The following is a 12878-nucleotide window of genomic DNA, read 5'->3' as shown; positions in this document are numbered from 1 at the left end:
CCACCCGCTCCAGGTGACCCTGCCTTGGCAGGGGGCTTGGACTGGATCTCCAGAGGTCCCTTCCAAACCAAACCGTTGTGTGATTCTGTGAATCCTTCCGGCATTCCCCGCCTACACGGCGAGCAGTGCCGGCGACGGCCCCGCACGCCCACAGAGTTCCACACAGCCCAGCCGAGCTCGCCCTTCCCACAGCCAGCCGCGCACGTGGCGCCGGGCCGGAAGCCGAGCCCCCCGGGCACGGAGGGCCCCGCCGAGCACCCGGGGCCGCTCTGTCCCCGCCCCCCGCGGCCTCAGACGCCCCCAGCGCCGCCCCCCGCCCCTGCGGCCCGCCGCTCCCGGCGTGCACCGCGGCGTGGCGCGCGAGGCGCCGCTGACGTCCCAGCCCGCCGCTGCGCAGCAGCGCGAGCGCGTCACGAGCTCGCGCGGCTGAGTCACCGGCCCGCCGTCGCAACGCCCGGCCATTGGCTGCGGTGAAGCGCGGCCCCGCCCCCGCAGCCCGGCGGGGCTATAAAAGCCGCTCCGGCGCCCCCTCCGCGCCTTTAGCCCCGGGTGTCTGAGAGGAGAAAGATGCATCGACTCCGCTCACGGGCCTCCACGGGGATTTCTGCCTTTGCCGCCGGTTCGCCCTCTGCCTGCTCTCGCCAATCACCTCCGCTGCCCCGGCCCGAGAAGTCAGCCTCGCAGAGGCGTTGGAGTAAAAAGCGCTCCTGCTCTTCTATCGGCTGATTGTCGCTGATTCCCGGGCGGGGGGGAGCAGAGAGACCGAGACCCGGAGAGGGGCCGCGGGAGCCGAGCCGAGCGCCGCTGCGACCATGCCCAAGCCTAAGAAGCGGGGGAGCAACCACCAGCGCGGAGCCGGTGAGCGCGGCCGGGCCGGCGGGCGGGGGAGCGGGGTCTAGACGGCGTTTCCCGTGGCCGCAGGAGGGTCGCCCCGTCCGGCGGTGCCCCGCCTCCCCGCGGGCGGTGGGGGTGAGCAGCGAGGCGGGCGCGGCCGCGGGGCTCTGGCTGGACGGGCCGGGGCCGGGCGGGTGACAGGAGCCGTCCCTGAAACCGCCACCTCACGCCGCTGCGCGCATGCGCCGGGGAGCGGGGGGGCTCCGGGCGCGGCCGCGCTGGCGCCGGCGGCGGCGACGGGAGCGCCCCAGGGCAGCGGCGGCTCGGGCCGCACCAGCGCCAGCTGGTGTGGCTGTGTGTCACCTTGCTGTGCCCCGAAAGGCTGCTGTGTCTTTTTAAAAAACCCCTTATTCTTAGCCTAAAATAGGGTATTATAAAATAAACAGTCTTCATACAGATGCAGAATACGCGTGTCTGAGGTGTTGATGCTTGGGCGGAACGGAGATTCTGCGGGGTGGTGAGAAATTTCACTTCAGTCTAGCATAGCGATGGGCAGCATCGGTTTCTAATACCAGTTTTTCAGGAAGTGAGCAATTTTTGGGGTGTTTCTGCAACTGCTGTTATTCTAGTTTGTGAAGGGCTTGCTGTCGTTCTTGTCACTTGTGTTGAAGTTCCCTGTTTGAATCAGCAGAAGCAAGAAGGTGGCCATGTCAGAGCTCTGAGCTTCCAACTTTCTTTGCTCATGCATTCGTTGGTGGGGTTTTTTTTGGGTTATGGTTAATGATACAACTGGCTACAGCGGAAAGCAGCAAAACTTCCGGAGTGTGACTAACTTCATTGGAAAGCTCTTGGACACAGATCCAACTGAAGGTTGATTCTGCCTAGATAAAAATAGTTTTATGGGTCTTGGTAGTCAGGGAGCCTCCCTGAAGCTGGTAAGCCCTGTGTGTAACCTTCTAAATAATTTAGAACCAATTGTGCCACAAAAAATTAGCTGAAAGAACAGAATTCAGAGTTCTGTAAATGATTTTTTGGGAACTGTTGGAGAAATAATGGATGTGGAAAGAGAGGTGAACACTGGTAAAAACACTGCTATATTCAAAAAGTCTGAAGCTGCTGCACCAAGGCCTTCTTGGTCCCAAGAGGGAAAACTTTTATTCCCTGTTGAAGCATTTGATGTTCTGGGTTGTATACTTTTAATTCAGTATTAAAAGAGTTGGACATGGCTGATGCTGCACATACTACACTTAATCCCATAAATCCTGCATTGCACTGGGTAATGTATGTTTGCCTAAAGGTTCAACTTAGAACTGTGTTGAAGCTCCTCAAAATTAAAAAATAAAGACTGTATGGCAGTTTTTTTAGGTAGCTTGTTCTAACAGTTAAATTAACATAGACCTGTTTTTAAAGTATAGTCACAGAAAACTGCATTAATATGAAGTTGATTGTAGAAAGATCCTAAATTTACAGTAGGAATTCAGTCAACATCTGGAGTAGGAATTGGACCAATACTAGGTGGGCCCTTCCTCACTGTTCACAAATGGTCTTCCAGAACAAAGCCAACTAAATCTTCAGAATAGGGGGGACTAAAGGAACCAGCGGAAGATGGGAATGTTCTTGCTATGGGTGGGTCAGGGAGAGTGAATCTGCTGGGAGATTCAGCTCTACTTTTGGTGCTCAGATTTTCCCTTTCCGTATGAAAAATGACCAAACTATTGTGTTCATTTTTCCTTAAGGTGGTCAGCCCAGAAATGTGCAGCCTTTTAGTGATGAAGATGCTTCAATTGAAACTATGAGCCACTGCAGTGGCTTCAGTGATCCTGCTAGCTTCACTGAGGATGGTAAATTCTTTCATTTATATCTATTCATCTTTTTAAAAATGTAAAACTGAGCTGGTTTAGTAGTTCTGATGTAGTAGTTTTAAGTAGTAGACTGTAAGTAGCAGTAACAAAATAATGGCATTACATTAACACTTTATGATGGTTAATCCAGTGGCTATTGGTTTTGTTTGGTAAGAGTATACTCTAGGTTTCATGAGCCTTGTAAAACTATGAGGCTCTTTTCTATTACAATTATGGAGTGCTGATATAGAGACAGTAAGAATTTTAAGGTGTATTGTAAGACATGGGTTTTCATAACAGGTAGTTGAAGCAGTAAGAACTGCTGAAGAGTTTAAGATGGGAAAAGTCACATTTGCCTGTTTTGAGCTAGATTTGTGCTTTGTCTCCTTTACCATCTTTGCAACCTGGACTGGTCTACTGTCATTTTGTTGGGAGGAGGAGACCTGAAAGCCTGCTACAGGGGGATAAGACAGGGAGCCATTTCTGGATATGTGCTGTTCTTAGCTGAGCTCCTATTGCAGAGGTATCTGAATTGATGCCCTATAGGACAGGCTGCTTTGACTCACTGCATCAGCTGTGAGCACCTCGGTGTACTCTAGGGGTAGACATAGTGGACTGAAAATGTGTTGTTGACAGGATTGGCTGATGGTCATCAGGTGGAGAAAATTCATGTAAGATGTGAATTGCTCCCTCTACATCCTTGGCACATGTAAGAAGCAGATCTAGAAACAGCGCAGATGTATCAGTAGCCAGTTTTTATAAAAGTATTTTAGGGTGCAGTCTGATTTAGTAGGTTTAACACCATTATGCTGCTCTAATATGGAACAATTCTGTAGCTGTTTTCTGTGTTGAACTGCTTTCTTATTAGTGTTAAAACCATTGTGTTGGATCTACTGTATCTGCTAATGAAATGTGTATCAGTAGGACTAAATTATTTCTTCTGGATTAGGGCCTGAAGTTGATGAAGAAGCCACTCAAGAAGACTTAGAATACAAGTTGAAGGGATTTATTGATCTTACATTGGACAAGAGGTATGGTCTGCTTGAAGAAACACATTCATACGTTGTTCTCTTGCTTTCTCTGATTTAATAAGGAAAGTACACATGAAATCTTTTTATATGCTTGCTGAGATTTTCATGCTGGGGAGGACTTCTGGATCTAAAAAGACCTTTTTCCTTCCACCAGTTTTTTTGGATGGGTTAGACTTTCCTAACATGTTGAAGTAGAGTCACACTTTCTAGCCTGCAGTACCACTGTGAACTTCATCTCTAAACAAAATTCTGCTGTCCTTGAGTAAGGAAGTAATTCAGAGCATTTAATTTCTTCATGGTACTTCTGTGGGTTATATTGAGTGCAGACAAATATAAACTACCATAAAGCGAAGGTGGGGGTTTAACTGATGTGTGCTGGTTTCAGGACGTCTTCCTTCTCTCTTCTAATAGTGCCAAGACAAGACAGGCAGCCCTTGAAAGTCTGAAAAGTGCATTTTCTTCTAAAATACTATATGAATTTATCATGGAAAGGAGAATGACTCTAACTGATAGCATTGAGCGCTGCATAAAGAAAGGTAATTAACATGCATGCTATTAGGAAGTAATAATCCCTATGAAATAGCACATTGTTTAAAAGAACTTAAGATTTTGAATGTTCTCTAGTACTTTACAGAGTGCTTAATAATTTAGGTAACATTCCTTTTTTTAAATGTAGGTGTCAGATTTTAACTGTCCTAGAAAATTAGCTGAAATTGTCTTGTATCTGTTGGTTTCTGAATTTCCGCTTACACGCTTTCAGACTTATCTGTAAAGATTAAATGAAGAAAGCAGTGCAAAAGGTGATTGCTCATCACTGTGTTAATCCCTAGGTAAGAGTGATGAACAGTGTGCAGCTGCTGGACTGGCGTGCCTTCTGTGTGTGCAGATGGGGTCAGGAATTGAAAGCGAGGAGATTTTTAAGACCCTTGGTCCAGTTCTGAAGAAGATTGTCTGTGATGGAACAGCCAGTATCCAAGCCAGACAGGCTGTAAGTATGAAATGTTTATTTGCCAGGCAGGGACAGAGGGCTGCTTTTGACCAGTTCACTATTGTGTAATCCAGAACTAAAGGTTACCACGCTAGTGTGTATTCATAATGTTGACATAGGCTCTGAATGATGCATAGCAGTTTTCACTGGCTTAAAAAGTTCCACCTGAAGGTTGAATGTGATTCTTTTCTTCAACCTGGGGCCCTCTTAAAGAGCTGTTACATGTAGTACTTTGTCAAGTGTCTGAACTCACTGTATTGCAGTCTCCTTACTGCAGTTCTGAGGGCTGATGTTGAGGTCCTAGAAAACATTTCCCACTTTCCCACTGAGTGATATAACCTTCCTGTATTAATTTTATTTTATTCTTGAAAATCAATTTTATTCTTAAACAGCATAGAAATGTTACTTAAGCATTTACATTTATTTATGGTAAAATCACATACAGCACATCTGAACGACATAAACAATGCAGTCATACTACCAAAAGTATTTCTAAGTTACTTTTGCCCAGTCATCTCATCTGTACATCAGCGGCATGCCTGAAATAGTGAGTGAAGACTGTCCAAAGCTCTGCCAAAAGTTTTGCTTCTCAAACTTCAGAGATATAAGTAATATTCTCCAGCTTCCCTTTATCATTGCATGGCTGGCTACTCCTATTCTAGTCAAGCTATGGCACAATAGATACTGTCAGCTGCAAAAGGAGGTATTAGTTCAACAGCAGTTATTTCTACAAAAAACCAAAAGCTATTAAAGTTTGTCCTGTTTAAATGTAGTTTTGAGTCCTGTGTGGTTAGTGCAAACATCACTTTCAAATGTCTTTTTCCTTATTCTTTGTAAGAGAAATTGGAGTAGAATATGAGGCATAGGGAACAGATCTGCAGAAGTTGCAAAGTTCTGGGAAAGGCTTTTAAAGTGCAGAATTTTCATGCCATTTAATTGTAATAGTGGTCAGAAGGGGAAGATATTTCCTGCAGCCATGAATAAATACCGTATGTTGATTACTGTTTATCAGCATAATTTCTGCTAAATCCTAGTGAGATTTAAAATCTTTGGGTGAAAAGAGTGTTATGTGTAGCTTTTTCAAGGGCTTTGTAAGCTATTTTAAAATAATAATACATGAAAAAATGAAGGCTTATGAGTAGCATATGTTGTAAAATCATCCTGAGAGTAGATGGGAATTGGGAGCTAAGTATTACAAAGAAGCTGCATTAAACAGAGTTGGAGACTTCTAGACTCTGCGAAGGTCTTGAGATTAAGTTTGTTACTTCAGATGTTAAATTTCAAAGGTCCGAAGTTTGAAAGTTTTGTCAACTGTAACATTGTCAAATACTGACACTTTTTTTTTTCTTTTGTGTCTAGTGTGCAACCTGCTTAGGGATTTGTTGTTTCATTGTCACTGATGACATTACGGTGAGGATGATTGATACCTTTCAGATGTAATAAACTGGCAAGATGAAAATGTGTGACTCTTAAGCCACTTCCATTATGTTTTTGCCTTGTACAGGAACTGTACTCTACTATGGAATGCCTGGAAAACATCTTCATAAAGGCTTATCAGCGAGATAGAGACACTAATGGTGTATCGAGTACCCATAATACTGTGCTTCATGTCAGTGCTCTCTTAGCATGGACACTGTTGTTGACCATTTGTCCAATGAATGAAGTGAAGAAGAAAATTGAAATGTGAGTATCTTTCTTGAAAAGCAGAGTTTGTAATGACTGTTTATATGCAATGAAACAGTGTTAGCAAAATTTAGATCTCAATGGAATATAACTTACTCCTTAGGCACTTGCATAAACTTCCAAGTCTGCTGTCTTGTGATGATCTCAACATGAGAATAGCTGCTGGAGAAACACTAGCGCTTCTGTTTGAACTGGCACGTGAAACAGATGCTGTAAGTAAACGTCAGCAGCTAAACCTTCTTTTGTCAGGACAATGATGAGACAAATTACTTAACCTGTGTTGCGTAGCACCCTGGATCTCAACAAGTAGCAAATAATTCCATGGTTTATGTTCTTTTTAGTGAGCCTGTCCCAGTCTAAGTGGGTATAGCAATAATTCCTAGCTATCATTTTTTACACTTAATTTCTATATTGCAAAACAGGACCAATATAACAAAATGCATCAAATACTACTGAATAGCAACTAGAAATATGGAATGCAAGGTTTAAAATCTAAATCCAACACCTGCATTTAAAATAAAATAAAAAATATCTCCAGAGAGATTCCAGGATAAAACAGTATTGTTTACTGTAGTGGGAGCGCTCATCAGATGCTTACGCAGACAAGTTTGAGTAGTTCACAGTCTGCACAATTCTGCTCTCACAGCCAGAAACCTATCATCAGGTGGAAAACATGTTGACCTAAGTATTGTTTTTTCAGTATTCTTACTTAGGTAAGAATACTTGAGAAGAATAACTCGTATTGCATGATGGTTTCAGAGCATTTGACTATTTGTCAGTTAAGAACTAGGCAGTCACTTTAAGGGGGAGATTTTTAAAGAATTTGCACAAATTTTGCACAGATACCAGTATTACTATGTTTGGTGAGATTTCTTGGAGCTTGTTTTTGAATTGGATTAGGTGCAAGCTGCTCAACAGTAGCTCGTCCACAGGTAAAGTTGTCTTTACATTCTTCAGTATACCTTATTAATTTTGAGACTATTTTCTTGACAGCTCAGAAGAACATAGCTTCCTTCTGCTTATGCATGGGAACTTGGGAGAGTTGTCTGAAGGGCTCTCAGCTCAATCAAAGTGCTGTGCTTTGCCAGAATGCTGTCTAAAGTGAAAAGATAACTCATTTGAATCAGGAATCATGACACACTAGCACTGCATAATCTGAAACAATATGTTAAGGCTTCTGTATAAGTGCAAGCAGTGATTTGAGTGTCTTGGCTATGGAAGTCAGCTTTGAAAGGAGCAAAATAAATTGGGACCACAGCTTGATCCTTTATTTGGTCAAGCTGACCAAGTAATTAAAGTCTTAAAATGTGCTAACAAACTAGACTGCATTCACTACAAATCTCTTCTGCTTCATTGAGGAAATGCCACTTTAATCATTACAAATTATTCTCGTTGAATCCTTAACAAGGATCTTGTTGGATCAGTGCAGATTAAAAATACTGTATTTGCCTTTGACCAGTTCCTCTCAGAAAGCATGCAGTAAACTCAATCTAGTCAGTTGACATGACAAAACATTCATATTAAAAACCCTCACAAACCACAAAAACTTGTTTTTACATAAGGATGCATACATTTATACTAGTCCAGGTGAACTACTGCCAAATTATTAAATGCAGTGGAGAAAATATTTATATGCATGTAAAGCACATATTATACTTTAAGTGTTTTGTTAAGCATTTAAAAAAACAAACCTGCTTTCTAGTTTCCCATTCCATACAAGACTTAAATCTAAATATTCCATACCCTCAGTCTAATGGTGTCTTGCAATCTGCCTCCAGCAGCATGAATTCTGTGCTAACAACCTTAAAGTGCTCTCAGCTTGTTGACAGGAGTGGTTCAGCAGATCTGTTAGATAGTTTGAGTCCCTTGGAATTATGGAGCAGAACAGATTAGCAGGTGTATATGGCAGGTTCACATGGCTGAGTACCAAAATAGACTTTGTTAGTGCCCCTCCTGGTAAACTGGGTGCTGTGCCTTTGTTCCTGCTGGCTTAAATGCTGCAAATGGAACTGCAGAAGTGCTCCCTGTCTTTTTAAATAAAGTAAGAGATTGAAGAGATCTATGTGCCCAAAATTTAAAAGAGATCCATTTTCTTATTTGTGGGGAAAGAGGTTAAGGCCAGAAAATAAAACAAACAAAAAAAACACACTAAAAATTTTTGTTGTTGTTAACCTAGGATTTCTTTTATGAAGATATGGACCTTCTAACAGAGAAACTAAGAGCTCTGGCTACTGATGGAAACAAGCACCGGGCCAAAGTGGATAAAAGAAAGCAGCGATCTGTCTTCAGAGATGTTCTACGGGCTGTTGAGGTGATTCTTTTGTCCCAGATACAGTTTAGACCTTAAAAATACATGGTGTAAAATTTAGGGAAAACAATTTTACTATTAAACAGAAGTACTGTTTCAGTGAAAGAAACAGGAAAAACTATTTTAAGTGAGATTTCACAGTCTGATCACTTGTGTGAAATAGAACTGGTTTTCTAGGAATGTAGAACAAAGACACTTGGAATAGGTAAACATCTTGGAAGCTAAGAAGAAAGCTTGGCATGATTTGAAATCACCTTTAAGATCCTGCCTGTAGAAGGATCTGAGTCACCTATTATCACATATTGTATTTCATTGTCCCAAATGTATCTACTCACACTTGTAAGGTAGAGACTAAATGAGGTTTACAGCCTGACTTAAAGGTGACTTCTGCACTCAGAACTGGTTTATCTGGGGCTAAGTCCAATTCTTAAAGTAATTTTGAAGATAAAAGTTGAGCATTTGTTTTTTGAAAAGCTTTCTGATAGTGAAGAATATCAGCTTCAAATTCTACATGAGATTTGACTGTAGGTGTGCATCTGCTTTATGATCAAATACAGTGTTTAATATATTTATACTATATTATTTGGAAGGTTTTGGTGTGCCAAATTTATCAGTGAAAACAAAGTTCACTGAGGTGTATAAAATTCCTTGTACAAAAGACTGTAAATTATATAAGTTGTTTCCTTTGATTTTTGCATAGGAGCGTGACTTTCCTACAGAGATGGTGAAGTTTGGACCTGAGCGCATGTATATTGACTGCTGGGTTAAAAAACAAACTTATGAGACATTCAAGGAGATTCTGGGGTCAGGGATGCAATATCATTTGCAGGTGAGCTGCTCTTTGACACTTGGTCAGACTGTTGCTCCCTGTCTGGCTTTGATGTAACTCAGTCTGAATTACAAAATCCCGAGTAGAACTTAGGGAAATGATGAGCTTTGCATTTGAGGTGTTACAAGACAGCACTTTAAAAAATAACTACAGTGAGCTGAAATGGTCTAGGTAAGCTGCTTCTGCTGAGTTGTAGCCTGGGTTTGCTGGCTTAGTAATCGACTTCTCCAAGAAGTAAAATTTTAAACTGAGTATCTTTCTAGCTTCAGGGTTTTTCCTGAATCCTTATGCTCCCTTTCAGCAGAGTGGTGTAGTTGTCTGGCTGCTATAAAGCTGCATGCCTCCACCCTTCCTGTGCAAGCCTGTAAAAGGAAGGCAAAGTTTTAGTCAAAAATAATGAACACAACTTGCAGCCCAATAATGACAGCATTCCAGAAGAGAAGGCATAAGTCTTTATCTCTGTTCTGGGAACTGCTTGTTTACTAGTCATCTGTTTACATATGTAGCAGAAGCAGGAACTCTACCTTAGGAGTATATGCTGCCAAATTGCTGTGATAATCATGGAGTTAAAATCTTTAGTCCTGTGTTAGTTAAATTTCTATGTGACTGAGGGAGCTAGGGCATGTAGCATGTTTTTCAGTTTTTTCAAGTACTGCTTTCACAGCCAGATATCTTAAAACTGGTGTGTTGGGAAACTATACAGGTCTGTTCAGCTGCCTCATTTTGTGTAGAACGGAACAGTGTCTCATTTGCTGGGACAAAAATATCAAAGGAGGCAGGAGGGGCTGTCTGTCTTCTCAAGGTGGCAGTTTTCGCTTTTAGCCTTATTCTGGTTAAAGGAGGAAGTGTTCTTGACTTGATTGCAAAAGATAACAGCAATTGACACAAATCTGTGTTTCTTGTTTAGTCAAATGACTTTCTTCGGAATGTGTTTGAGCTTGGTCCACCAGTAATGCTGGATGCTGCAACTCTTAAAACAATGAAGATATCCCGTTTTGAAAGGGTAGGTTATTGCACTTTAATGAATTTTCTTTACTTCATACTCTAATTAATTTCTCCTGCACTTCAGAAGCTGTCATTGTTACACTTTTCACTGTAGTTCTAAGAGTGCCTCATATTGTCCTGAATGAAACCCAGCTTTGTATGCATCTATGAGCTCTTAGATTTTCCACTGGGTGTGTGTCTGCTACTGTGTTTTTTCCAAGGGGCCTGAAGGTTGATGTGGTTGCTACCAGATTCATGTTCCACACATGTGAAACTTGGTCTCTTCTGAGAGATACATGTTTTTGGGGGGGGGGCACCTACAGGAAACCATGGAAATTGAGTCTTTCTAAAGACAGTGTCCCAAACTCAGCAGTGTGAAATGGGCACTAGGAGGTTGACTTTTTTCTGTTGATTGTGAATGCATTCATCCTGCATATAATTTGGGGAATGGTGCTACCAAGTTTAATCTGGGGGTAAATGTAACCTACATGGTATCTGTTTGATATTCAAGACTGACTGGCTTCCAGAATTGCTCATAGTTCAGCCTTCCTTATACAGGCTAAGTTTCTTTTAAATACACGTATATATCTGTGTATATATATATGAAAATTAAATCAGCCTTTGGTGCAAAGATCGCATACTATAAATTTCAGAAGACCTACCAGTTTACTTCAAAGATTAATAAAAGATATTTTCATTTGTAACATGAAAAATCTGTAAAGGGCATAAACCTTATGACACGATGTAATTCTTTTTTCTTTTTTTATTTTGTAGCACTTGTACAACTCTGCAGCATTCAAGGCTCGGACAAAGGCTAGAAGTAAATGTCGTGATAAAAGAGCAGACGTGGGGGAATTTTTTTAGACTCCCTTTTCAATAGGGTTCAATTTTCATAATTAAAATGAACTTGTAACATTTAAATGACTTTTTTAACTTCTGTAGTCAGTTTGCAGTTGTGCACGGGTTTGTTACATAGTCTGTAAATATAATGCATGTTGTTGCTTAGTCGCATATACACTGTATATAGATTGATGTAACATTTGGTGCAGGGATACATTTTAACGCTTGTGTTAGCCCCCCACTAGCTCCAAAGGTCGATTATATTGTAACTGATACATTAAATGGGGTGGATAACTGTAGTCAAATACCATGTGTCAGATTGGATTCTTTATATAAAGGTAGGGTAATTCATTGACTAAATGTTTCGTTAAGAATGTGCTAATATGAAAAAATGACCATGTTTATGTGAGATTATTTTTAGTAACTTTTTAAAACTCTCCAGTGGTAGGTGGACAATGGAATTCCTATGTAAGTGTAACTTTATCCTGACAGGGACTGTGAAGTTCGGTAACTTCCACTGACAGTCAAATAGTGAATGACAAATAGTTGTCTCCATGTAAAATAAAAGCAAGAATCTTGTTTCTGAAATTGAATATTTAATTTTTGGAATAAAGATGTTTCTCACTGCCTGCTCTCTGTGTAAAAGTAATTATTCCATGAATGAAAAGCTGTAGCACTGCCAAAACCCCAAAGGCTGAAAGGGATGGGTTTATTTGCTGGTTCAAACACCTGCTTGGGGTACTCTCAGTGCTTTAGTAGATGCTACATGCAAGTCTACCTTGCTTTTTTAAAGGTGTCTCATACATGAGGTCTGCACAACAGCCTCATCTTGATTTGTCATTGCTTCTCCAATGGTCAAATGCTTTCTAGTATTGGTGCTGCAAAACATCTCGTTTATCTTAGAGGACCCATTCCAGCTACCCTGTGTTCATCATCTTGAAAACTACTCTTCTCAGTTTCTGGTTCTGTAATTGAGTGGGGGAAAGGGGGGGTGTTATGTAATAAAGACTAAAACCTAGATAGCTGGAGTTTCTGAACCTGAATATAAAAGTGCTTGTTAGAATAAACATTCTTTAAATGTCTATCACCAGATGAAGTAAACATTGCATTGAAATGCAAGACCGCCCCCCTGAAAACTCTTGCCTGCTCTGATAAGGGAAAGTTTGGGTTGGGGTGGAGTGGTTTTTTTGGTTGTGGTTTTTTTGGTTTTTTTTGGTTTTTTTTTTTTCCTCTCCCAGTCTCTGGTTAGAGCAGAACCTATTCCAGAAAGTCCATGGATACTAATCAGTTGTACCTTCTCCATTACCCTCTTTCCCTGTCCTCCCCCCCCCCCCCCCCTCCCCCCCCAATAATCCCTTCTGTTCAAACTTGTTTGGCTTATAAAACTGATCTCTTGGACTACACAAAGCCTTCAACTGAAATCTATGATGATGAACATGTGTTGTCAGTGTCACACCAGTGGAGAATAAACTTCTGATCCTTGCATGAGGTGAAGTTGTGTGCCTGTACTTGCCCAGCCCAAGACAGTTCCCTTTGAGCT

General features: G+C 41.6%; 1 protein-coding gene across 2 annotated transcripts; it reads left to right on the top strand.

The window, feature by feature from the left end:
- Window positions 1–526: 526 nt before the first annotated feature.
- Window positions 527–11970, top strand: IFRD1 (interferon related developmental regulator 1). 2 transcript variants are annotated; one of them, XM_039570964.1, is made up of 12 exons: window positions 528–858; window positions 2571–2675; window positions 3625–3706; window positions 4118–4242; window positions 4537–4694; window positions 6054–6104; window positions 6199–6377; window positions 6481–6589; window positions 8554–8688; window positions 9386–9514; window positions 10422–10517; window positions 11273–11970. In XM_039570964.1, the coding sequence occupies exons 1-12, from the start codon at window positions 813–815 to the stop codon at window positions 11360–11362; spliced, it is 1305 nt and encodes a 434-aa protein (XP_039426898.1). In that variant the 5' UTR covers window positions 528–812; the 3' UTR covers window positions 11363–11970. The 2 variants fall into 2 exon arrangements, with proteins under 2 accessions (XP_039426899.1, XP_039426898.1); XM_039570965.1 differs by lacking the exon at window positions 6054–6104 and having other exon boundaries at window positions 527–858.
- The last annotated feature ends 908 nt before the right edge of the window (window positions 11971–12878 follow it).

Source organism: Corvus cornix, chromosome 1A (assembly GCF_000738735.6).
Source record: "Corvus cornix cornix isolate S_Up_H32 chromosome 1A, ASM73873v5, whole genome shotgun sequence".
In the NCBI taxonomy this organism is placed as follows: domain Eukaryota; kingdom Metazoa; phylum Chordata; class Aves; order Passeriformes; family Corvidae; genus Corvus; species Corvus cornix.
This window is presented reverse-complemented; position numbering and strand designations above follow the sequence as displayed.

Excerpts from the sequence above, each read along its gene's own strand:
- IFRD1 (XM_039570964.1), top strand. The coding sequence starts at position 813 with ATGCCCAAGCCTAAGAAGCGGGGGAGCAACCACCAGCGCGGAGCCG. Across the intron at positions 6,590-8,553 it reads TGGCACGTGAAACAGATGCT|GATTTCTTTTATGAAGATAT; the intron begins GTAAGTAAACGT and ends TTGTTAACCTAG. Across the intron at positions 10,518-11,272 it reads AGATATCCCGTTTTGAAAGG|CACTTGTACAACTCTGCAGC; the intron begins GTAGGTTATTGC and ends TTTATTTTGTAG.